This window comes from Lipophrys pholis (assembly GCF_963383615.2).
Source record: "Lipophrys pholis genome assembly, chromosome: 15".
Taxonomy (NCBI): Eukaryota; Metazoa; Chordata; class Actinopteri; order Blenniiformes; family Blenniidae; genus Lipophrys; species Lipophrys pholis.
Window position 1 is genome coordinate 1109035 of NC_137642.1, and position 24053 is coordinate 1133087.

Sequence of the window (24053 nt, forward strand, 5' to 3'; positions counted from 1 at the left end):
TCCTTCATCTCTGATGTCATTCAGACGAACGCCTCCACCCAGTGCAGGTCAACGTGGAATAAATGAGGCAGTTTGATCTCAGCCACTCGTTTGCGCTGAAGATCAAGAAGTTCTATCTCCGTTCTGGCTCATACCAGAAGGGGAATTCGTCCCAGAAAACACTTTTACTGCACATTCACAAAGAAGCCTGCTCACCTACTGCACCCTTCTTAATGCCCCCAACGCTGTCTACTTACCCTCCCTGCTACTCCACCTCATCTTAACTTCCAAAGCTGCACAAAACAAAGAGAACCATGCGATCACGTTCTCCTTCAGATAAATGTCAGACATCTCCCACTGATCACATAGAACCAAACATCTGCATTTGTGTGGCTTCATCAGGAGGATTGTAAGTTGTTTTTTAATACGCTGTTGTTTGCAGGGAGAGAGGGGCAAGAAAGGCAACAGGGGGGCCAAAGGGGATAAGGGAGACCAAGGAGCACCTGGATTAGATGCCCCCTGTCCGTTGGTATGTCCGTAGTTCAATGTAAGTGAGAGGCAAAAGGAAACGAACACGGACTGAGGACACCTGAGCCCAGAGAAGTGTGTTTCCTTTTGGCTCTGATGTTCTGGTTCTGACCCGCCTCAGGACGAGTTTGGTCCCTTCCTCCTTCTGCTTTGAGTCAAACTAAATATTCCAGGTGGGTAAAAGACACAGAAAAGGAAAAAGACCACAACTCTGCCTGAGGAAGGGATTTTTTCCAGGGATGAGACGGCAGGAACCAAACAGCCACTGTTGAGAACATGGACCCGTGTCTTTTAACTCTTCGTGCCAATAAAGCATAAAGGGACCCATTTTGAGATCCGGGCCCTGCAGACACATGTTGATTCCGGTGAGCCTGGTTCCTGCCCGTCTCGGGCTTCCTGCATGTTGAGGAAACCTGCAGCGAGTTGGCCCACGGACCCTGGTGGAGGTCCTCCGCTCCACCTGAGCCTCCAAACCAATTTTACATGGCTGATTTCACAAACAGGGTTTCCGAGGCTTTAAAGGAGAGAAAGGTGAACCGGGCCTGCCAGGCCTGGATGGGCTGGATGCCCCCTGTCCCGTGGTATGGTGCTCTTCCTTTCCCTGCACTCTTCCTTGCTTGTCTCTGGTTATTCTTCACTTCACTAATAAACAGGAATATATTGCATGTCTGACTATAATGGCTTCTCACTCACATCAAACTAATGAACCAGTCAGTGGCCGGCGGCGCTGCTACTGGTGAGACACAGATTCCCAGTTGACCATCTTTATCTCACCGAGACCCACAGTCCCACTGTCTCCTCCGCCCGCCACCTCGGGTCTCACCGGCTCCTGCCTCTTATGGGGGAGAGGTGCTCAGCCTCTGATGGGCTGCAGAGGCTTCTCCTCAGCTCTCTGCCACACAGCCTTTCCTCTCTGGGAAAAACATCACATCAGCTCCACCTTTCCAGTACTACTGACACCCTCTCAGACCACGTTTACACTTACCCGGGTGTTTACAACAACAGATATTCCCCCTCAACCTTTACCAAAAAAACTTCATTGACTTGGACCAGCATATCCACCTGGATCAGAGCGTCTATGAGCAACCGAACCTGTAGGGGGCAGTGTAATGAGAAGCATGAAGCCATGATCGTCAGTCTTTATATGCAAACAGAGACACAGAGTTTATCCAGATCTCCACTGCGACCGGAGTTTTCAGAAGTCATTGTCTGTGGTGACTCGCAGCTGCATTTATGTGTAAATATCACAGTTTTTTAAAAACCCGGGTACGTAGAAACATGACCTAAGTGATATTCAGGCGCACAAATCAGATTTTGAAAAGTGCTTCTCACCAAATAACCAGAGAAATCCATCCATCCATCATTATTAGGATCAACTGAACTGAAAACTGATATGATTTTTTTAAGCGGAATTTTAAGTTCTTAATCTTTTAAACTTGGACTTTTAAACTTCCTTCTTCTTCTTCCCTCTTGTTTAATCCCTTTACTTCTCTATGTACTCCAGTTTCTTTTTGCTGCATGAAATTAAACCTGCATGAATATTTATCATAAATAATCTTCTCATGCATGGAGCACGGTCAGCAGAGGAACCTTTATTGGCTCAAATCCAGCCTGTCCACAGTTTCTGTTGGGAAAACAAAAGTCTCCTGCAGTGATCATCAGGCTTGTGGTCACATCGGGAGCTTCATCGTCTCTTTCTGACGTTTAAAGGCTGAGCATTAACTCTGAGCTGTGAGCTGCTTTTATCTTTACTAAATCATCTTTTTCTCCATGTGAGCCTGGTTGAAGCCATTACTTTGAAAGTACAATTAGAATATATGAATGTGTGGAATGTCAATATGTGAAGGAATAGAACCTGTGATTTTGTCAGTTTGACGCTCATGGATACGTGTTATTATGAAAGGAGCTCATCATTTCTTCATATGCTCATGATCACGTCTGATGAGTTAGGATCTATCAGTAGATCCCCAACATGTTCAGCAGAGGACCTTCATCCTCGTCTGTGATTGGTCCAGTTCTCACCTGAAGGAGGCACAGATTCAGTCACTCAGCTCAGCTGAATAGAGCAGCTGGTGTTTCCCCAATGAAGTGAACGGTCACTAATGGTGGTTTTCATCTGATGAAAAATGCTTTTGAGTCCAATATTGAGGTAATATTAGTCCTTAAGTGGCCAGAAGAAGCACTCTGTAGGTGGAACTGAACCACACTGAAAGGACGTTGGTGTTTTTGTTCTCAGTGAGAGCTCGTCTTTTATTCATAAAAAGTAATCGATTGCAGAATCAGTTTACATCTCCACTTTACAGCCCTGATGGTGATGTAGCATTACTTTATAGTTTATTGTAATGCATTATCAGTCATTCATTATCTTTTTCCTTGAAGGTGAAGGTGAGACTGACAAAAAGCTTGGAAAGGAGAGACAAAGTCAATTGAATTTAATAAATTCTGGATAAAAAAACTGACGGTTGGAAAGTAAGAAGTAGAAAATGTAAGGGGAAGTGTTAACCTGACAAAGGAAAGTGACAAAAAGACATAATAAAGAAATTCAAACCTAAAGACAATCAAACGGACAGAAACTACGATCAAATATTTTACATAAATAAAAGCGGTAAAGTTGAGCTGAAAGGGGATTAAATTGAATTAAAAAGGTATTAATGGAGCTTTTGTTTCCCTCAGACAGACTTTTTATGTTCAGTGATGATTCTTCTGGAATCATTTGACGTGTCAGCACTGTGGGTCCCTGAGCATGACCTTTGACCCCGATCAGCTCCCTGGAGCGCCGCCATGTGGCCACACCTCCACATCCCAGAAGTAGGATTAGTCAATCCAGAAAGAAAGTAGGATTACCAGTTAAAAACCAAATGATCTTCCTGTTTCTGTCACAATATTAAACATTAATCATAATAAATGTGATTATACTGTTTATTAAAGAGGTTTGAAGTCAGAACATGTTGGTTTCAGAACCCAGGTCTTCTGGTGGAGGACTGGTTCCTTCAGCATTGTTGGCCTGGCGACTAACACACCGTCACGTCTTCTAGTAGAAGATGGAGCGCTTTGTCTCTCTGGCTTGTTACGCAGCAGTAATTCACTATTCAGCTTTTTTTATGCTTTTTACTGTTTGATTAGTTTTTTATCTCTCTGGTATCGTGGATTTTGTCTGGTGGAGCTTCAGAAATCTAACAGAAAGTAGTTATTGTTCATTTCACCAAAACACTTTTGATAAAGTTGATACAGAATCATCCACATAATGGGACGGGATTGGAATCGCTTTGCAGTGAATCGATTCCACGGAATCATTTGCTAATGGATTCCAGTTTCGATTCCGGTAGATGACGGCATCACACACGTTGTGTAGCTCACGTAAGCTACGCCACATGCGCGGCGACGCCGTTCACCAGAGCAGCCAGCAGGGGGCTGCGGCTGTTCCACTTTTCTTTTTTTTAAGAAAACGTAATAATTTGGTGCATTATGTAATAAATGTTGCTCTTCATCCGTATACATGGTTCTATGTTTAATAATGAGAAAAAGATTAAGATTCAGTTGGACCAGAATTATATGTCACTATTTGCTTTTGCTCATGTCAGAACATAACAATGGTAGAACCATGCAGGATCTAGGTCGGGTTGATCTTTTTAGATCCCCTGCCATCGTGGCTGGTAGATTTCTAAAGTTACAAGACAATCAGGATTTCCACCTGCCATTTCCATTTTGTTGAAGAAATGAAACCAGATTGTTGGTGCCACTGACTTCAATCATTTAACCCACATTTTGGAATAACTGTTGCATTATGTAACAAGGTCTTAGAAAATGTGTCAAAGTTTATTATAAAGTGCGTTCTTATTCTAATCAAGAATTTGATCACAGAATGCGGCAGATCATTACAAAATGCGGCGTTGTTACATAATAAGGTGAAAATGTCTTCCAGTATTACATATTGCACCGTTATTACATGAGGTGAGACGTCCTGGAGGGTCTGAGGACTGAAGTCTGATAAGTTGAAGGGTTTTTTCAGAAGCATCTTCAGTTGATGTGATGTGATGCGTGTGACTGTATTTGTGCACTGACCCTGCGGCTCTGTTCCTCAGGGAGACGACGGCTTACCTGTACCCGGATGTTGGAATAAAGTAAGTGTGACCTGGCGCCGCTGCGCTCTAACGTCCCCTGATCTCCGTCCCGACTAACCATTGATCTCTGTGTGCTTTCTCGTTGCAGTGACCTTAACTTTGGAATGGCTTGTGTGATTGTACATAGAATATTTATTTTTTTACCTTTGCTACTCTGTTACACATGAAAAACATTAAAAGCCTAAATAAAACTGACAAATGTTTGATGTACAGGTGTTTATTTTATTACGTATGGTAGTCTTTATGTAATGAGTTTTTTATATCTACGCATTATTTTAACATGATTATATACTGTAAGTTTAAAATGATTATGTGGCTACATATGCATGATATTTGTGCATCATGTGAGGTAGATAATGCTTTTTAACTTATTGCATTACGTTGTTTTGTCCTGTTGAAGTAGACCACGCTGCACTGAGAGTGGAGCTGGAGAAAGAGAAAGCTCTGATACTTTGGTGGATCTTGGTTGAACTCTCCTCTTTGTGGAGTGTTGAAGGAAAAAGAAACGTAATCAGCCGATCACAGTTGCTACAGCTGGTATGTTAGCAAGAACAAGGTAAATACTTTCAGAGTGATCGCCTCACAAATCCATGACAGAGTGACGTTGAACAGTCACCAAAACTGCAAAGAAAAAAAGAACGATTTCCCCCCTTAGGAATTCTGACACATTATTACACAATCCTTTTGATTTCCTAATTAATGTTTTTTTATGGAAATATATAAATAATTCAGTGGAAAGTACAGATATTTGGATGTTTTATTGTATTTCATCATATCGACCGCATCTGATTTTATCTCAGAAATAATTGCAACGTGCATTATTTATCAAACTTTCCTGTAAATCCATTGTTCATATCTTTCAGTGTAACTTTAAAAAATAAAAGGTGCTGATGAAGGTCAGCCACTAAACATGATTATTACATGATTATATGCGTGTGAGTCGCACTCAAAAGAAATAACTTGGTGTCGCCCAGATGTGGGTGTACACACCCGGGCGATTTTAAACGTGTTTCACGGATGTTTCTTGAGGACGCAAGCATGAAGCTGCTCTCTCAATCTGGTTTGACATTGATTTTAGGATTCAATCATTCCAGACGGGCTGATGTGAACACATCTGTCCTGGAGGAGAGTCTCAGCCAAGATACTTTTTACCACTTTACAGCTTTACAGTTGTCAAGGTTCATATTGTACAGCAAGGACGACACAGCTTTATCTTCCTGTGTTCTTCTCGCTGGTTTCAGTTCTGTGTAAATAGTTCTAGTCAAATTCCTGGGCTGTTTGACTCCAGATGAAATGTTGCTGCTTACCTTCAAGCTGCTGCAATCCTCTCAGTATCTCATCTATCACATCTGGAACCAGCCTGGACAGTGGGAACCTGTTTTAAAGCGAGAAGTTGTGTGCATTAAGCTAACCTCATTAACGTCCCCATGTGACTCGGTGTGGAGGACTGGAGTACTAACAAGACTGGAGCTTGTTCAGGACCTGCTGCTGCTCTATTATCAAGCTTCGGTTCTGTTTTCTGCCTGAAGTTGATGTTGCCATGTGAGATTATTGTTGTGTTGCTGCGCCGTACCTCATGTTGACTCACCAGCTGACCTTCATCGTCATGTTGATCAGAAAGTGTTGAAAATGTTCCTGTTGTTTACTGTGAATCATCATTAAACACGCTTTTCTGATGAGGTTGCTTTTCTTCTCACAATGACGTGAAGTCGAAATTCTGAAACATGGAAGGCCGAAATCCTCATTTTACAACATTAATTAATTAAATCCTCCAATGTGATTCAGAGTGTGTCTGAAACCCGTTTCCTCCAAGTCTTTATTGGACTGAACATTTAGAAACAGGCTGAAGTCTCATGTTTGTGAGGAAGATTCTACTGCACTAGTATATTATTACACTAGTCTGATTTCTATTGCACCAAATACAACATTACAGTCATTTCAAGGCACTTTTACAGAAGAAAACACAACAATTCCACCTGATTAAGCAGAGGAGACGTCCTGCAGAACCAGACTCAGAAGAGACGTCCTGCAGAACCAGACTCAGAGGACACGTCCTGCAGAACCAGACTCAGAGGACACGTCCTGTAGAACCAGACTCAGAGGACACGTCCTGCAGAACCAGACTCAGAGGAGATGTAGTGCAGAACCAGATTCAGAGGAGACTTCCTGCAGAACCAGACTCCGAGGAGACTTCCTGCAGAACCAGACTCAGAGGAGACGTAGTGCAGAACCAGACTAAGAGGAGACTTCCTGCAGAACCAGACTCAGAGGAGACGTCCTGCAGAACCAGACTCAGAGGAGACGTAGTGTAGAACCAGACTAAGAGGAGACTTCCTGCAGAACCAGACTAAGAGGAGACTTCCTGCAGAACCAGACTCAGAGGAGACGTCCTGCAGAACCAGACTCAGAGGAGACGTAGTGCAGAACCAGACTCAGAGGAGACTTCCTGCAGAACCAGACTCAGAGGAGTCATATCACTACCTTCACAGTTAGTGATGTTCTGTATCTCTGGTCACAGCTTCCTGTTTTCAGCTCCGGTCAGGCAGCACAGTAGATCTTGATCACCTGACCTGAAGGCTTTCTGCAGACCTGGCTGGTCATCCAGGGGTCAGCTTTAAGAAAACCTCAATGTTTTTTATCAACAGTCACATTCCCAACACAGAACCTGATGTGCAGCAGAAAGCCACAACCTTTGAGGTTCTGCACGTTTCTTCCCATTAAAAAGGAGAGTTTTTCCTTTCCAACGTCACATATGCATACATATGTAGAACCGTTGGGTTTTTGTCTGTAAACATGCCTTGAAATGACTGTGTAGTATCAGAAGCTATACAAATAAAAGATAATTTAAATTGAATTGAACTGAACTGAACTGAATTGATCCAGTACTGTCCCTGTGACTGTTTCCTGATGATAAAATGATGGATCCTGAGCTTTATTGGTGGATCTTAAATTCAATTGTAGACTTAACTAGAAACCAATGAAAAGCAGTGGAGTGGAGTGATGTCATCTCTTCTGCTGGATCCTGCAGGACTCTCACTGCAGCATTTTGAATCAATTTAAGACTTTTTAAACAGTTATTTGGACACACTCAGCCTTTACTTGTAGTGTTTACATGAGAAAATAAGCTGTTCAAGCAGAAGCTGCAGCATCTGGTAAATTTGACACTAGATTATTTGTTATTGCATTGTTTGCATTGAAGAAAAGTAGAGTTTGCACTCGGCTGATCTTCCTTTGTGGACGACATACCCACAGGAACACAACCCACACAACAACAGATGAACCAACAACCTGAACACACACACCAACACATACCACAGCCACAAGATGAGGACGATCACACACGACGCTGAAACACATCAGGGAGCAGCAATCAGACACAGGAGGGGAGTCGGTGAACCTGAAACCAGAAACTGTCAGAATCACAAAATAACACAAGAAACAAAATCCCCACCGTGACATTAAATGAGATTTTTCAATTTCAGTCTGACTTTGAATTAAGAAATTAATTTCAAGGTCAAACTAGGAAATTTACGTTAAAAAGTCTAAATTTAACTACTAATTTGACTTTATTCTTGTTCTTACAATAGTTAATGTTGTATTTGTCAAATTGATGTTGAAGATAAAATGAGACACTGCAATATCTGACTGTCTCAAATAGTCATAAGTCCATTATTATTCCAGTTTGTGTTTCTTCATTCTCATGTGTGACAGAAAAGCTCAATAAAACTGCAGTGAGATTTAAAAAGTCCACATGGTTTGGTTTGAGAAGAGCCAGCAGAAGAGGGTTCCACGTTCTTTACAGAATTAGATTCTAATGAACAAAGCACATTATTATTGAAATTCTTAAAAAAATAAAGTAAACTAGAGTTGACTCATAAAGATTTCACACCAAAAGGATGGGATGAGCTGCCCCACACTGAAGTGACCACAGCTGGATGCGTTTGCTGTGGTCTGCTTTGGGATTATTGAGCTGCAAAGAAATAAGAGCACATGATAAAGTGAGCTCACGTGTGATCGCAGCTCTGAACATCCTGAAGGACAAACATGAGAAACCGCTGCCACTTTCCAGTAACCAAAAGCAGATCAGTCCCATTTGAATCAGGCTGGAATTACTCTGGAACTACTGGATTACTATGTGTATCCTATGGTGAATAGATTTAAACCTAATTAATCTAGATTACTTTTCCTTTGTAGATCCCAAAAAGAATAAAGCTGCACATCCTTACGTAGGCACAGCATTGTTTCTATTACCTGAGATATTTGAATGAGTTGGTGGTGTCTCTGCGGCTTCGTCACTCACGTGTTGGCTGGTTGTTAAATGGTTTAGATGTCGGGAGATGTCTGTCCCATCCTGTAAAATCTGCTGAAGATGAAGTATAGATTCATCATGACAGCTGGAGTGCTCCTGGGTCCCACAAAACTTAGTGGAAAATGAAACACAAAGGATGAAAATATGATGAAATGAGAGTGATACCGTGACTGCAGCCAGTTTGTATCTAACTTCACATTTTTTAACTCCGTTTTACTCTGAAGCAGAGTATGTGAGGAGCATGTGCTCCTGGCTTCCACTCTCTAAACTCCAGTGGACTCCGGTAACTTTTAGCGCTCGGTGTTTCTGAATTAATCCCAGTGTTTCCACGTTCCAGGGCCAACATCCTTTCCAGCTGGCGAAGAAGTAGGCTGCAGAGGTCGGCCTCCGCGGAGCCGCCTGAGGAAACTTGAAGCCGTTTGGAGAGAGGTTTTAGTTTGGAGCGGGCCTGGAGGCGTGGCGTTGCCCCGGGGCAGCGGTGAGCACAGTGACCCGGAGACCCGAGCCGTCTCTGGACTGGACCACCACGCCACCTGCTGACGGGTCCCAACAGTTTCTTCTCTTTAGCTGGTCGTGAGCCGGAGGCTTCAACTCCCGCTGCTCGTGTGTTTCAATTAGAAGAGCAGAAAGATGCCAAACGTTTGTGTTTCCTCCAGAAAGCAAAGGGAAACCCTCCTGATGATTCCTTGATTTTATCCAACTCACTGTTCAAAACCTTCTCCTGCAGCTCCAACACGCGTTTGAATCATTGTACAGGAAAAACTCTGACAGCAGCCTCACCCAGTCTGGACGCCGGCACAGACAATCCTTCATGTTTGTTGATGTTTAGAGGTGTTTGAGGACACTGCAGTCGAATGGTGTATCTGTAAGTATTGTACAATATCAGACAAAGAGATGTATGTATAAAAGTACTCAGTTGTTGTAAATACAGTTTATTAATGAAACATATTTAAATTACAGAATAGAGTGAAAGTGTTTGAAAGGCAGGATTTGGACCGTGTTTACAGAAGAGGATTAGAGCCGCCACAATTTAAACTTTATTTACAATTCTGAGGCAGAAACAATCTGATATTTTTGCTAATTCCGACTTTATTCTGAGAAAATAAGTAATCTGATTATTTATTCTGACTTCATTCTCGGAATGCTGAAATCGTATTATAGTAAGAATGCTGAGATTAAAGTCAGAATGTTGAAGGTGGCTCTAATAATCTGCTGTAATGTCCTTTTGTTTTACTAAAGCCTCTATACAACCTGTCCACAAACGAGGTCCCAGTGTGTGTAAGTCCCACAAACTACTTTGAGCTTTCCACTCAGAACAAGCAGATAAGCTGGTTTGCGGGTGATTTATCAGCTTCTTCGCCCATGGTGGAAGATTTTAATAGATGTTTATGATACACACAAATACGTTTGTCCGTGATTATATGCAGAATACTTTCCTGTTTCATTGAATCAAATGTATAGAAGCATTCCTTTTGTCATACTGACAGCTGCCGTGCAAACACCTGAATCAAAACCTCCATTTTTATTTATCTGTTGGCATTTCCACTTTTCTTTTTTAGCTCAGCAGTGACGTGTGTTCGATTATTTTAAGAAATAAACCTACAAAAGCGACCAGGAAGCAGTCCCTTCACACTGAGCCAAACAATCAGTTTTTAAATCAATGTGGTGGTCAAAGGAGTTCAGAGCTTCAGAGAGCAGTCAAATCCTAAACTTTTAACTTTCCATCAATATTGGAACTGATCTGATTCAAGTACAGTCTATACTTTGGCTTTTCTGGGCTTTCTTCTGAGAAATCTAGGTAATGTGGGAAATAAAACAACTAGTTTTAATAAAACAATTTCTTTGTACCTAGAATCCCATTTTACTCCAGTTTAATTAGATGAATGTAATAAACAGGAAGCTCTGAAGTGAACTCTGGTTACAGGCCTGTGAAGCCTGGCAGAGTGAGTCTCTAACAACACCGGAGACAAGATGTCTTTTTTCTCTCTTTCTTCAGTGAAACAGATGATCTGGAATACCACAAAGCTCAACGTTAATTTCACTGGCTCTGCGTCTAAAGGACCTGTTTTATTTACTTGTCAAAGTCAATGAAGCCGCTGGTTTGTCTTTGCTGCTCAGTTTTCAGATGTCCCACATTCAGAACCAGAACACTTCATGAGTGAAACCTTCCTGACGTTAACTGGACTTTATGGAGACACTTTCTGTCTTTGCTGCAGACGCTGATGGCTTTTTAGGTTGTGGTTTTACATTCAGAATAATTTCTGATTTCAGAGGCTGAAGATGAGTGTTTGACTTCTCGGACGTTTTCTGTCACATTTCTACTTTGCACATTGAACTTTTCTCTTCTTGGTGTGTGTTCTCTTCATCCTCGCTGAGATGTCTCCAGTGTTTTCCAGCCCACTGAATCCAAACTCACCATGGATGAAGAATATCAGAGGGTGAATTTCTCTAACGTGTGTGACGCATGTGCTGACGTCAGTTTGTGAATCCTTCACTTCACTTTAAGAGCTTTAGATGTGATTGTCAATGCATTTGAATGCAAAACGTACAACATCTTGACTTCTATTTTCAATCAGTGATTTATTCCAGAGACAGCTTCATGTTTTGTGGTCGCTCCTCAGAAATGGCCGATTTAGATCTTTTTAGTGTTTTTCTGGCTTTTTTCAGGATCCCATCATTGCAGTTGTGATCTCTCCACGACCTATTTTTCATCATAGCCGCAGAAAGAAAGAAATGTGATTGTTACCAACATTGATCCTTTTCTGTAGTTTTGATGATGGTTCAGCTTCTGCTTCCTGATCCTGTCACGTTAAGATCAGTGGATTGTTCCTCAAACTCGTAGAGAAACTGTGCGGACAAATAAGAGTATCCTAAGACTTTTGTTTTCCAAAGATATTTTGAAAAATGTAAAATTGTTAATGTATACAATTACATATTTTGTATCACAGTTCAAATAGTAGCAGACTTTATGAAGAAAGCAAATTAACATCTATTAATCCATCAATCTTCTTCACCACTTCATCTAGCTCAGTCTCTCTCTCACACACACACACACACACACACACACACACACACACACACACACACACACACACACACACACACACACAAACACAAACCTTTTCAATGAGATGATATTGCGAACCACTACACCATACTGCGACCTTCAAACTAACAAATAATTCAAATTAAAAGCTTTTGCTATTGATCCAAACGGCCATAAAGAGTGTCAGAATGTAAACAGAGTGGGAAGGTTTGACATTAGTGTTCTCAGCCTCACCGTGTCGGTCCTCTCCAGTGGAGCTGACAGAAACATGTTGGTGTCTGACACAGAACAAACTGAGAGTCAGCATCTTACTCAAGGTTTCTGGGAACCTGAACAAATAAACAGGCATGTTGAGAGACGAGAGCTGCTGAGACCGACTGACAGGAAGCTTAACGATGGAAACAGCTCTCAGGTGAAGTGAATCTCTTGCTGCGCAGCCTTTTCTTTAGCTCACACTGTTTGGAGTCACACTATTGCCATGAAAACTTTTACATGTCAAAACATTGTTTGTACATAAGCACATTTACTTTATTTTGACGAAGTAATTAGTTATGCAGTCATTTGTTTGGTTTGAATTGTACTTGTACTTGTCATTAGAATCATATCTGAGAATGGATACGTGGGCATTATACAGAATTTGCATGCTATTGTTCAGCCTGTATGAAGCAAAATGTAAACCGTTTTCATTTGATCCGAGGTCGGTACTGGAAGTGTCTTTCTCAGCACATTGTGAAGGAACCTGCGGGCTGAGTGAGCTCTGAGCAGACTTCTGGCTCTCTTCCATTCAGAGGCTGTGTGGCCGCCCACTGCTGAGCGCCTCTTCCTTTTGTGTGGTGTCACAAGCCGATCTTTGAGGTCTTGTCTTTGTTCTTGTTTTTATAATCAAACGGCAGCTGTCATCACTGATTGCCAGACATATTCACTGTTCAGTGCCAGTACCACTAAAGCAATTTCTCACTGAACCTGAATAAAATAGTTTAAAGTGGATTTAAATTGTGTTTGTGTCTGCGGTTTGAACTTCATATGTAAAGATAGATAAGTTGCATCCAAACAGGAAGGGGACTGAGAAACTGACTCCTACCTTGATCTATTTTATCGATTTTATCACCTTAAATGATGGTTTCCCCTTCATCAGTGTGGGTCCTGCTGGGGATTACAATAATTTTGTCTCTGACTCTGTCACTGATTAATGTATTCCTATAGGATCACTGAAGGACAACATGAGCCCAATATATCAGTCCCCCGCTCATCCAGAAAGAATTTGATGACAGAGGAAACCTCTTCTGTTCTTTCAGCTCAGTTCTGCTTAGTCACTGTCAGGTCTCTGTGCAATAAGTCTTTTATCTGTCAAGAGTTTATCATGGCCAACAAGCTTGACTTCTTCTTTATCACAGTCTTGGGTTAACCCTGATGATTGTACCCCTCTCATTGAGTCTTCCCCGCCAGGGTATATATTCTTTTACCGACCAAGAATGACAGGCCCGGCAGTGGCCTTGCAGTTATACACAAAGATGGTTTTAGCTGTTCCCCTGTCTCGCTAGGCTGCTTTTCTACTTTTCAGAGTCTAAGTTTCATTTAAAAGATTATTTGGCTATTTTATAATAACAAATTGGTTTTATATAGTGCTTTTTTCTGCACGCTCAAAGATGCTTCACATTGCTTTATTCATTCCCTCCAGACTGGATGGTGGTAAACTATGTATGGAGCCACATCTGCTCTGGGGCGCACTGATGGAAGTGAGGCTGCCATTTTGCACCATTGGCCCCCCTGCCCACCACCACCAACCACTCACTCTCACACTGCATATACCCAGGGGGATTGGGGTTCAGTGTCTTGCCCAAGGACACTTCGGCACGCGGGCAGGTAGAGATGGGAATTGAACCTGCAACCTTCTGAGTGGGAAATGACCACTCTACCAACCAAGCCACGTCACACTTCATGTTGTTTAATCTACCGTCCCTCTACGCTCAATTCTGGTTTTATCCAGGAATTCTCTGACCTTTTATCATTCCTAATGGTGCACTATGACAGACTTCTTATCCTCGGGGATTTTAACATTCATGTGTGTTGTCACTCCTGTTTTACTTCTGATTTTATTAATCTTTTAAACACTTTTAATCTAACCCAGCTTGTGAAGCAGCCCAGCCATGACAGGGACACACACTTGACCTTATGGTCTCTGTGTGGATGACCTGATCTTGACTGAATTTGTATCTCTGATCCCAAAGCAGTGCTCTTTCACGTTCCCCTCTCGATTACTGAGTCAAAACCCACCGTCCAAATTCACTCCGGCCCCCTAAACTCTCAATCTATTCCTCGTTTCTCTGAAGCTTTCACAACTACTTCACTTAGCACAAGTGAATGAGTGGGTCTCCGTCTAGACGTCCATGTCAGTATTTTTAACAGCAGCTGTACAAGCATTTTAGACTCCATAGCTCCAGTTAGATTTAAAAAACTAAAACACCCCACCATGCCCTAGTTGAAAGAACGCCTGAGGAATTTAAAGAGACAATGTAGGAGTGAAGAGCAGAAATGGATAAAACATAAATGCATTGGCTCCCTTCCCTCTCTGTACTGCTGTTTGTGAGCGTGCCAGTAGACCACCAGGGGTCGCCACACACTGTTTTATCACCACACGTTGGTGGACTTCACCAGAGATTCTGTGTGTGTGTGTGTGTGTGTGTGTGTGTGTGTGTGTGTGTGTGTGTGTGTGTGTGTGTGTGTGTGTGTGTGTGTGTGTGTGTGTGTGTGTGTGTGTGTGTGTGTGTGTGTGTGTGTGTGTGTGGACAACACACCAGAAGCAGCAGAGGTCCGCAGACGGTAAAAAGCAGAGATCACGCACTGCTTCACAAAGTGGATCATTCTCTCCACCTTCTTCCGCCCATTGTAAGTAAACATCTAAAACAGGCTGCTTGTTGGAAATGATGTGAGCTATGTTCAAGAATGATCTCAAGATGCACTATTTAGATCATTCTTGAACATAGCTCACATGCATGCTGTGTGGGGAATGTTCAATATATACTGATCAGTAATGATGATTGGCAGAAGCAGTTTGTGGAAAACATGTACTTGTCCTGAAACTGTTTGACTATTCCATTGGAGTTAAATCAGAGAGTCAACATAGTCCAGTGAGGTGTTAAACTGAGACAGTGGTTCTCAAAATGTGGGGTGGGTGGGGGGCTTTTTAAGGTTTAAAAAGAAGTGTGTTCTTTATAAGGTTTTAAAAGAAGTGTGTTCTTTATAAGGTTTAAAAAGAAGTGTGTTCTTTATAAGGTTTAAAAAGAAGTGTGGTCTTTATAAGGTTTAAAAAGAAGTGTGTTCTTTATAAGGTTTAAAAAGAAGTGTGTTCTTTATAAGGTTTAAAAAGAAGTGTGTTCTTTATAAGGTTTAAAAAGAAGTGTGGTCTTTATAAGGTTTAAAAAGAAGTGTGTTCTTTATAAGGTTTAAAAAGAAGTGTGTGGAGGTGAAAACCATCACTCATTCTTAATAAGTGCCTATTGTTTTTTGACTGATGTAAATGACTATGAAAAAAAAGCTTGAGACCGAGCGAGAGTAAAAACAGATTCAGTCTATGTGTAATGAACAAATTTCTATTGAATCATCTCTATCTTTTGCCTGTGGATTTCAACTTCTGTTAACCATGAGATCTCATGATGTTCATCCCCCCACACTTTGAAAACCTCTGATCTGAAGAGATGTTAATGTAGAAACTGTGCATAGTTCTTGTCAGACAGTCATTGTGGTGAGTTGGACCCCAGGACCGTTCCTATGGTGGCCACTCAAAGCCTGGCCATGGGCAACGGGTCGATAAAAGCCCCTCGGGCTGAGGAGAACAGCTGCCTGGCCTCCATTCACACAGCTGCACCTGAGTTGGACTCATACATCCTCAGGTTAGAATCCAACCCTCCGCAGCTCTGTCTGTATGAGTGTGTGCATGGTAACATTACCTTCCAGTCCACTGCAGGGAATATGTTGAATACTTTTTGTAGTAGCAACATTCATTGTTAAAAAATCATGAGATGCATCTATGACCAGGTTGAAGATCTAGTGAAGAATGATTTGAATTCAGGAATCAGGAATCCGTCATGCTGTGATGAAAGTGAAGGGAAGGAAGGACTCAGATGAAATTGTCTATTAATCCCCTATTATTGTGGCATTATTGTGTTTCAGTCAGCCACATGCAGCCTATGTAGCTACTGAGTGTGTTGAGCCTCCATCCCACAATGTGCTTCGCTTGACGTTCACTTGGCATATTGCTGATGGGGGTTTTGACCTTACATAGTATACAGCTCATCTGGGTTTTAGCTCATCACTGATGAGGCCTTAATTTTCATGTGTTTTTATATTGTGTCTGGTGGTGCACTGCTGCCTTGATGTTCTTTCACCGAACTGACTAGTACTTTTTCTTCAGTTTACGCATCACCCAGCTTGAAGCTGAGCTAGCACGGCGTGATCAAGAGTTTGAAGACCAGCAGCTGCAGATTCAGCAGCTCCAGAAGGAACTGGCGACCAAGATCTCCCAGATTGACAAGCTCCAGGATGCTATTGGCTACAACACTAAGCTGGGATGCTCGTCGCCGATCCTGTGTGGCCCCAGCACTCGTTGTTTTAGTGCCATTAACCAGGGTCCCAGCCGCTTCCACAGGGTGGCTGTGGAGGTCCATCGGCGACTCAAAGCAAAGGAAGGCGTCTCCGCTGAACCCACGTCCGAGAACTTCTGTGGAGGATTCAGAACATCAGCCATCTGCATTGGAAAGGCCATACGCAAAAACTCTCAGTAGGCGGAATTTACACTCACATCTATACAAAATATGATTTCTATATGATCTGATCTTGACCAGATTACTATACTGCTATTTTTTAATTGGACCTGTATTTATACAGGTGATTTTGTTAAGACACTATGGGGGACTAAAAGGGCCAAAATGAAATAAAAAAAATAAAGTAAATAACTAAGGAACTAACTGACTAAATAAATAAATAAATGAACCAACCAATGATCAGTCAATCAATCAATCAATCAATCAATCAATCAATCAATCAATCAATCAATCTTTACCAGGCGCAAACACCTCCAATCCTAATATTTATTGGAACTACGACATGCCCAGTGGTGTACTGCCCAGCTGGCATACCAGGATAAATTCTGGTGGGCCGGCGTGATCACTCCTGCTCCTGGCTACCCACAAGAACAATGCTGTATTTAAATATTTCAGTGAGAAGATGGTGGCACAGGGATTCCACCGGTCGGCAGATCAGTGCCGCATTAAGGTTAAAAAAAACTCGGACAGCAGTATATCAAGGTCCGTGACTTGCTACGTAAAAGAGGGAGGTCAGAAAGTCCCTGAACCGAAGTCTGGTCCGGATGAAACAGGGTTGCCGTGAACCAAACCCGACCAAATGAAGGTGTGAAAATTGTCAGCCACCCCCAATCATACAGAGTCCTGGCTTGTTCTGGTGTGAAAGCGCCCTTAGTCTTCTTCTTGTTTTTTGTTGGTTAAAAATAAAGTTTTTTTATATAAAGTATCCAAACAGAGGTGAAACAATAGAAAATTCTGATAGTTGTGTGTTCATACTGGGAAGTGTTATTGTGTGATGCCTGGGATACTCTGAATGTAACGTAATGTGCAGAAGCTAAGAAATGAAGGTTCTACCCGTGTTGGAGTCTGGAGTTTTACTGAGTGGAAGGAGCAGATGTTAACATATAGCGCCACCCAGTGAATCGGAATATGTTCACTACCTCTGCATCAATTCATTATCTGGGATCGATCAACCTTGACTTGATGTGCAGGGGAACCAGTGACGCGTAACGATCCGCCTTCTGACTTTGATATGCAAATTTGGCAGATAAAATGAATTCATGAAGTGCTACAACACCAGATCGTGAAATATTATAAATTATATATTTTTTTAAATGGGAAAAAATTGGTATTTTAATGAATTACTGACACATTTAAGTAATTGTTTAATGGTATATTAATTAATTAGTTAATTCATTAATTAATCACAGTGGATTCTGGTACTTTGATCCATGCTGTTTAAATTAAGCCCTGGTACCATCTTGAATTTGCCCTCAAATTCAATATGGCCACCGCAATTCCAATATGGTCACCAGAATAAACTCAAACTCAAAATGTGTATTTTTGATTACCATAATGGAATTTTCATGGCTGCCCGGCTCCTGGCTCCACCCACCCACCATGTTACATATTCGTTAACATTCGTTTTCTCAAGATAATTGGATAATTTATTCTATAATGTTAGGAAAATAAACTCTTCTCGAAATAACAAGAAAAATTACTTAAGATCTCAAGATAATCACTGAAATTAACAAAAAATAAAAGGTATTTAATCCTGTTCTTTTAGGGCTTCTGTAGTTTGACATAGAAAATAATAATTAAAAGAAAATATCTCTCAAGATTTTATACTTGATGATGACATCCTGACCAGCAGGTCATGACCTGGATGTTTAGTTAACATGTAGGTGGATAAATATGGAGGCAGCTTATTGAGAATGGATTCGTAGATGAAGTGGTACCAATGTATAAGTCTGTGTAAGGAAGGTGATGGCCACCTGAAAGAGGGATGCAATGTGCAGTGGTGGGTAAGATGTTTTTATCCAGCTATAAATCTTTCAGCTCAGTGATGAGCTGAATCTCATACGTGAAGAAAGTGTGCTGGAACAACATAAACAAAATATCACTATAGTTCAACAGATTGAGGAAGGAGACTGCAGCATAATAAAAACAGGATTTATTTCTGAAGAAAATATAGGGTAACATAACAGACACTTTGTTTTTGTTGGAGAACAATGTTGGGATTTATGGTTGGTTATTAGCAGTAAATTACTGTAAATAATAGATTACTGAAAGTATTAAATCACTGGAAGTAATTTATGAAAAATTTTAATTATTAATGGAAGCAAACTGTCATTTACTCATTAACAAATCCTAAAGTAATTGAGTAATTACTTAAAGTTAATAAATTATGAAAATAATTTATTAATGAAAAAATATTAATTTGAATAAAGTGGTTATCTATGCATTAATAATGAAAGGGGGCACCAGCTAACAGACGTATATTAACAACAATTCATAGATAATTCTGAAATGATCTCATAAATCAACACATCGAAGTAGCAAACATTATCTAACATGGAGATCTAATCTATTTAACAGCAGACACTATGTACAAAGAATGTGTGTGTGTGTGTGTGTGTGTGTGTGTGTGTGTGTGTGTGTGTGTGTGTGTGTGTGTGTGTGTGTGTGTGTGTGTGTGTGTGTGTGTGTGTGTGTGTGTGTGTGTGTGTGTGTGTGTGTGTGTGTGTGTGTGTGTGTGTGTGTGTGTGTGGTCTGAAGCGATGATGATGAATGGGTGTAATGACCTTGAATGTCCACGAGGTGGAGGTAGCGACTGTTGCGGCGCGCAGAGGGAGAGCGCAGTGACTTGATGTCAAGAGGCTTTGCGATTACCCACGCAGCCACTAGAGGCATTTGACTCGCTCTTTCTGGGGGCCGTGGCGGTTGCTTAGTGACCAGATAAACAAGATGCCCGTCGTGCGCACATGCAGCTTCAGCTTCAGCGTTAATGACACATTAAACACATTGCATGTTAGCTTCAGGCTAACAATGTGTGCCGTTGTTGCTTAACACTGGGTGGTGTTGTGCGGTTCGGTGAGGCTGCAGTAACTTGGTGTTACTGGGTCTGGGTTCAGTGTCCTGAACTCAGAGGCCTTGCTCAGCTGCAGGATCAGGGGAGGTGTGGCGCCAGCGGTGCGGGTCTCGTTGAAGAAAAGACAAAAATGATAAAGAAAGTAATCCCATGGCTTTTCCAAGTCGTCCAGGAAGTTAAAAAGTTCTGACCCAGTCCGCGTGAGTTAACACGCGGCTCCTTGTGTCCCTGTACGAAGTCCAGCGTCTGGATCGACGGGACTCCGTCCTGGACTTTTCTACCTGCGGGTCATGTTCTGGTTCCCTGCTGGTTTTACGATGGCCAATCAGAGCGGGGTTGGCTTCAGAGTTTCCGGGATGTTCCCTCCGGCTGTGGATGGAGTTGGTGGATCCCCCTGGTGGTGAGGTGCAGGGATGCAGCTTCCAGGGAGGGGTTACCGGGGACTCCCTGGTGGGGGTCATGTGAGCATTGTCAAATTTGTCCAGTGGTGACCACATGTTTCTTTGTTCCCAAAGAAACGTGGTCACCCCCCCCCCCCCCCCCCCGTTTGTCCGGAGGGGGTGAACCATGGAGGACTTAGTCCTCCAGTCGTCTCAATCAAAATTAGATCTGACGTCAAATACAAAAAAAGAGCAAACAGACAAGACAGTACCTCAGAAATTTTAAGATCAACAGTATCGAAGGTATTAGAAAGGTGGCAGTGGTAATTGTACAGCAGTAATTGTACTGTTCTTCTTAACCTTCTTCTAACCTTGACAGTGCATTATATGTCCATGTTCAGAATGTTCAGAACGTGTTCAGAAAGCACGTGACATGAGAGGACGCTGGCATTCTTTGGCTGCCACTTCTCACTCTGGAAAGAAAAGAAAAAGCCAGTTTGAAACGGATTACACACCGATTTTCGACTGCAACTAGTGTCGTCTGATCCTGCATTTGGGCTGTACCTCACCTGGTCGCCTGACAGTCGCCTGACAGTCGCCTGTCACAGTGTTGCTCCTGCTGTGACCACCATGGAGCTGGCTCCCGGGGTTGCCTATGGTCCGATCCTGCTGTGATACCATGGAGCAGCGGACTACAGCCTGGTTTCTGGCCGACCTGCACTCCGGAAAAGCCTGACAGGGATGTGGTCACTGTTCATGGCATTTTTGCTGGCCTCTCCACGACTGCTGCCCTCCCTGGCTTGAACCATGGCTCTCCGGTACGTGTCCTCGAAGCTCTTCACACTGAATCACCGCACTCCTCCTTCACTTGACATCACGACAACCCTGAAACAGCACCTCCTTCTCCGCCGCCGCCCTGACATCCACTGAGGCTCCCGCCGAAAACTTTCTTACAACATTCTTTCTCTCTGGTCCGACCGCAGCTCTCACCCTCCTGGACTCCGGCGCAACAACAACATCCGCATACGTCATCTGCACACCCGTCACATGACACTATACGGCATCCTGCCCGTCCCAACTTCCACTGCACAGACTTCACAACAAAAGTCAGCATTATTCAACACAAGTCATCCAGTCATCCATCGAAGCAACATTTCCCTCACCCCCATCTCCATCCTGGCTGTCTCTTCATTTGATCATCTGGTTTTCAGACTTTTCGGTTCTCAATCACTCATTGCTGCCGTTACCTACTGCCCTCCTAAAAACGGTCCATCATTCCTGTCTGATTTCACTGATTTTGTAACGCAACTGTCCTCCATCTCCCCAAGCATTCTGCTTCTCGGTGATTTCAACATCCAGAATGACTGCCCTACTGCCAAATTAACATCTTGGACATTTTAAACTGCCTTAACTTCACTCAGCATGTCACACACCCCCTCATACACACACAACCATGGTCACCTTCTGGACTTGGTCTGCTCTACACCCTCTCTCACCATCCATAACTTGTCATTAACAGACCTCACCCTTTCTGACCATCTGGCCATTACCCTGGACATTATTACTCCTCCTTACACCACCAAACACACACGAGCAATAACCTTTTGTAACTTGAAATCACTCTCTCCCAACTCTCTCTCCTCGCCACTTCCCAAAGATCCTACCGCTTCTGATCTTGTCAATTTTTACAACCACTGACTCTCCTCCTGCTTCAAACAGACTGCCCCTCTTAAAACAGCCACATTCTCCTTCTCCGCCTCTGCCCCATGGTACACCTCAGAACTCCTCCATCTCAAGAAACAACGAAGACAACTGGAACCACTCCATAGAAACACTGGTCTCACTGTCCAAGCCCCAGCTTACAAACAATCTGTCACTACAACAACGCCCTCAACGGACTCAATTTCAACTGCTACGCTGACGATATCAAACTTTTCATCTACACCAAATCCTCACCCAGTCATCCTCTCCACCATCAATAACTGTGTCTCAGACATCAAAACCTAGATGGACAATAACGTCCTCAAACTCAACAGCAATGAAACAGAACTCCTCATCACCGGACCCAAATCTCTCCTTCCCTTTGTACAGAACATCAGCCTCCTCATTGACCATCAGAAAGTCACCCCTCCCCCTCAGCATCATCATGGACTCCTCCCTCTCATTTCCTTCCATCCTTCTTCACCTCCAGAATATCGCCCGCCTCTGTCCCTCCCTTTCCCAGACCACAGGTGAAATACTCATCCACGCCTTTATTACCTTCAGATTCCATCATTGCAACAGCCTTCTTTATGGACTCCCCACCACTCATGTACAAAAACTACAATACATTCAGACAATACACTCAGCCCGCCTCCTCACTCACACCCGGTCCAGAAAACACATCACCACCACCCCCATCCTCCAACACCTCCAGCCTGCCCCCTGTGCAATATGGCATCCAATACAAGCTCCTTCCCTCACCTACCATAACCTCCATAACCATGCCCCTACCTAACAGCACTTATAAATAAGATATATAACTCAGGCATGTTCTCAAAATCCTTGAAATGTATTGGAGGACCAGAGATTGGTTGGATACCCATCAACAAGAAGAGCATGGTAAATAAACACTTCCTTATAATTTCTGATGAGAAGACCTCTGAAGTTGAATGGACCTTTAGGACTCATTAGAGAAAGACCCCCTGGGGAACAGTAAGTCTCTTGACAGCCAGTAAAACCACATCTTACACTGATAAGAAAAAAAATGTCCATTCTTCCAGGAAGATGTCTCACTACCCACTGTAACTGAAAAAGAGTAGAAGAGTTTTCATTCCCAAACGAGTAGTAATAAAGGTTTTAAGGCAGGGTGAGGAGGAACAACAACAGACAAAAGTTCATCATTACAACACCTGGGAAGAGACACTCAAAAGCCTTTCAGCAACAGTCTGCTAGTCACTAGCCAGAGTATAGTAATGGTAAACGGATTTCATTTCCCAACGCTTGAACAGTCCACAAAGCGTTTTCCATTGTTAATCACATTCACCTATTTACACACTCATTCACACACTAATGGAGGCAGCTGCCATGCAGCGCTCAGTCCATCCACTGGGAGCAGTGTGGGGTTCAGTGTCTTGCTTAAGGATGAACCTGCAATATTGTAGTTGAAAGACGACCAGCCTATCAACCGAATGGTAACCCTGTATGGGTAATAGTAACTAGTTGATCCCGGGGTGTTGGCCTGTTGGGGCGACCTGTCAGGAGGCCTGTTCTGGTGGCTGGCCATGACCAGCTAGTACTATGCTGGTTTGGTGGAGTTCAGCTGCTGCAAGGTCTGCTACTACGGTAACTACTGGTGATAGGGATCTACTGTAGTGGTATAGGTGGAGCTGTGGACCGAGTTTTTCTGCTAGGCTGCTGGCGGTATTGATCAACCACTTTGATCACCTGTTAATTAGTTAATCACACGTTAAGACTCAAATGATGTTTGATGGTCCTGTCATAATATTGTGGCTGATCGGTGGATATCAGAAGTGAGTAGACGTTGACTTTTCATTTCTAAGGCAAATAATCTGTTGGGTTCAGTCACTGATGCTGGTAAAGTCAAAAGGTTTCCTGTGGTAAGAAAACTGTAGAAACTGAAAAAACAAAACCATTTTGTAAACTCTTTCGTCAACAGGACTCAACCAAAGGAAATCTGTTCCCACTCAGGCATTTTGGTGCACAAACAGATTAAAATGGACAGGATGAGACAAGCTTTGTGTTACACTCTGCATCTGAGAGCTTTCATTAGCATGTCTGGATAATAGAAAAACATGGAGGGAACAAAAGACCAGGGGACCTCGAGGAGGGGTCCAAGGAGGGTCCTGCTCATTACTGCTTCAACAGCACAACCCAGGCGAGCACGCTGCTCCGCCATGAATAGGGACATCACCTCTGTGTGATGTGGAAATGAGGACACACACACACACACACACACACACACACACACACACACACACACACACACAAAAACTCCTGAAATTCGGCTGAATAAATTC

At 42.7% G+C, this 24053-nt stretch overlaps 2 protein-coding genes across 2 annotated transcripts in view; both read left to right on the plus strand.

Annotated features, from left to right (window-relative positions):
- col13a1 (collagen, type XIII, alpha 1) overlaps window positions 1-6305 on the plus strand; it is a gene marked incomplete at its 5' end in the record, with an annotated part of 82596 nt that extends 76291 nt beyond the window's left edge. Inside the window, 3 exons of the mRNA XM_080482315.1 lie at window positions 422-508; window positions 4590-4628; window positions 4717-6305. Coding sequence (XP_080338441.1) covers window positions 422-508; window positions 4590-4628; window positions 4717-4719 — 129 coding nt within the window. The 3' untranslated portion in view covers window positions 4720-6305. The remainder of the gene's footprint in view (window positions 1-421; window positions 509-4589; window positions 4629-4716) is intronic.
- An 8450-nt stretch (window positions 6306-14755) lies between these two features.
- prkg2l (protein kinase cGMP-dependent 2, like) overlaps window positions 14756-24053 on the plus strand; it is a 40046-nt gene continuing 30748 nt past the window's right edge. Inside the window, exons 1-3 of the mRNA XM_080481761.1 lie at window positions 14756-14869; window positions 15704-15873; window positions 16395-16760. Coding sequence (XP_080337887.1) covers window positions 15752-15873; window positions 16395-16760 — 488 coding nt within the window. The 5' untranslated portion in view covers window positions 14756-14869; window positions 15704-15751. The remainder of the gene's footprint in view (window positions 14870-15703; window positions 15874-16394; window positions 16761-24053) is intronic.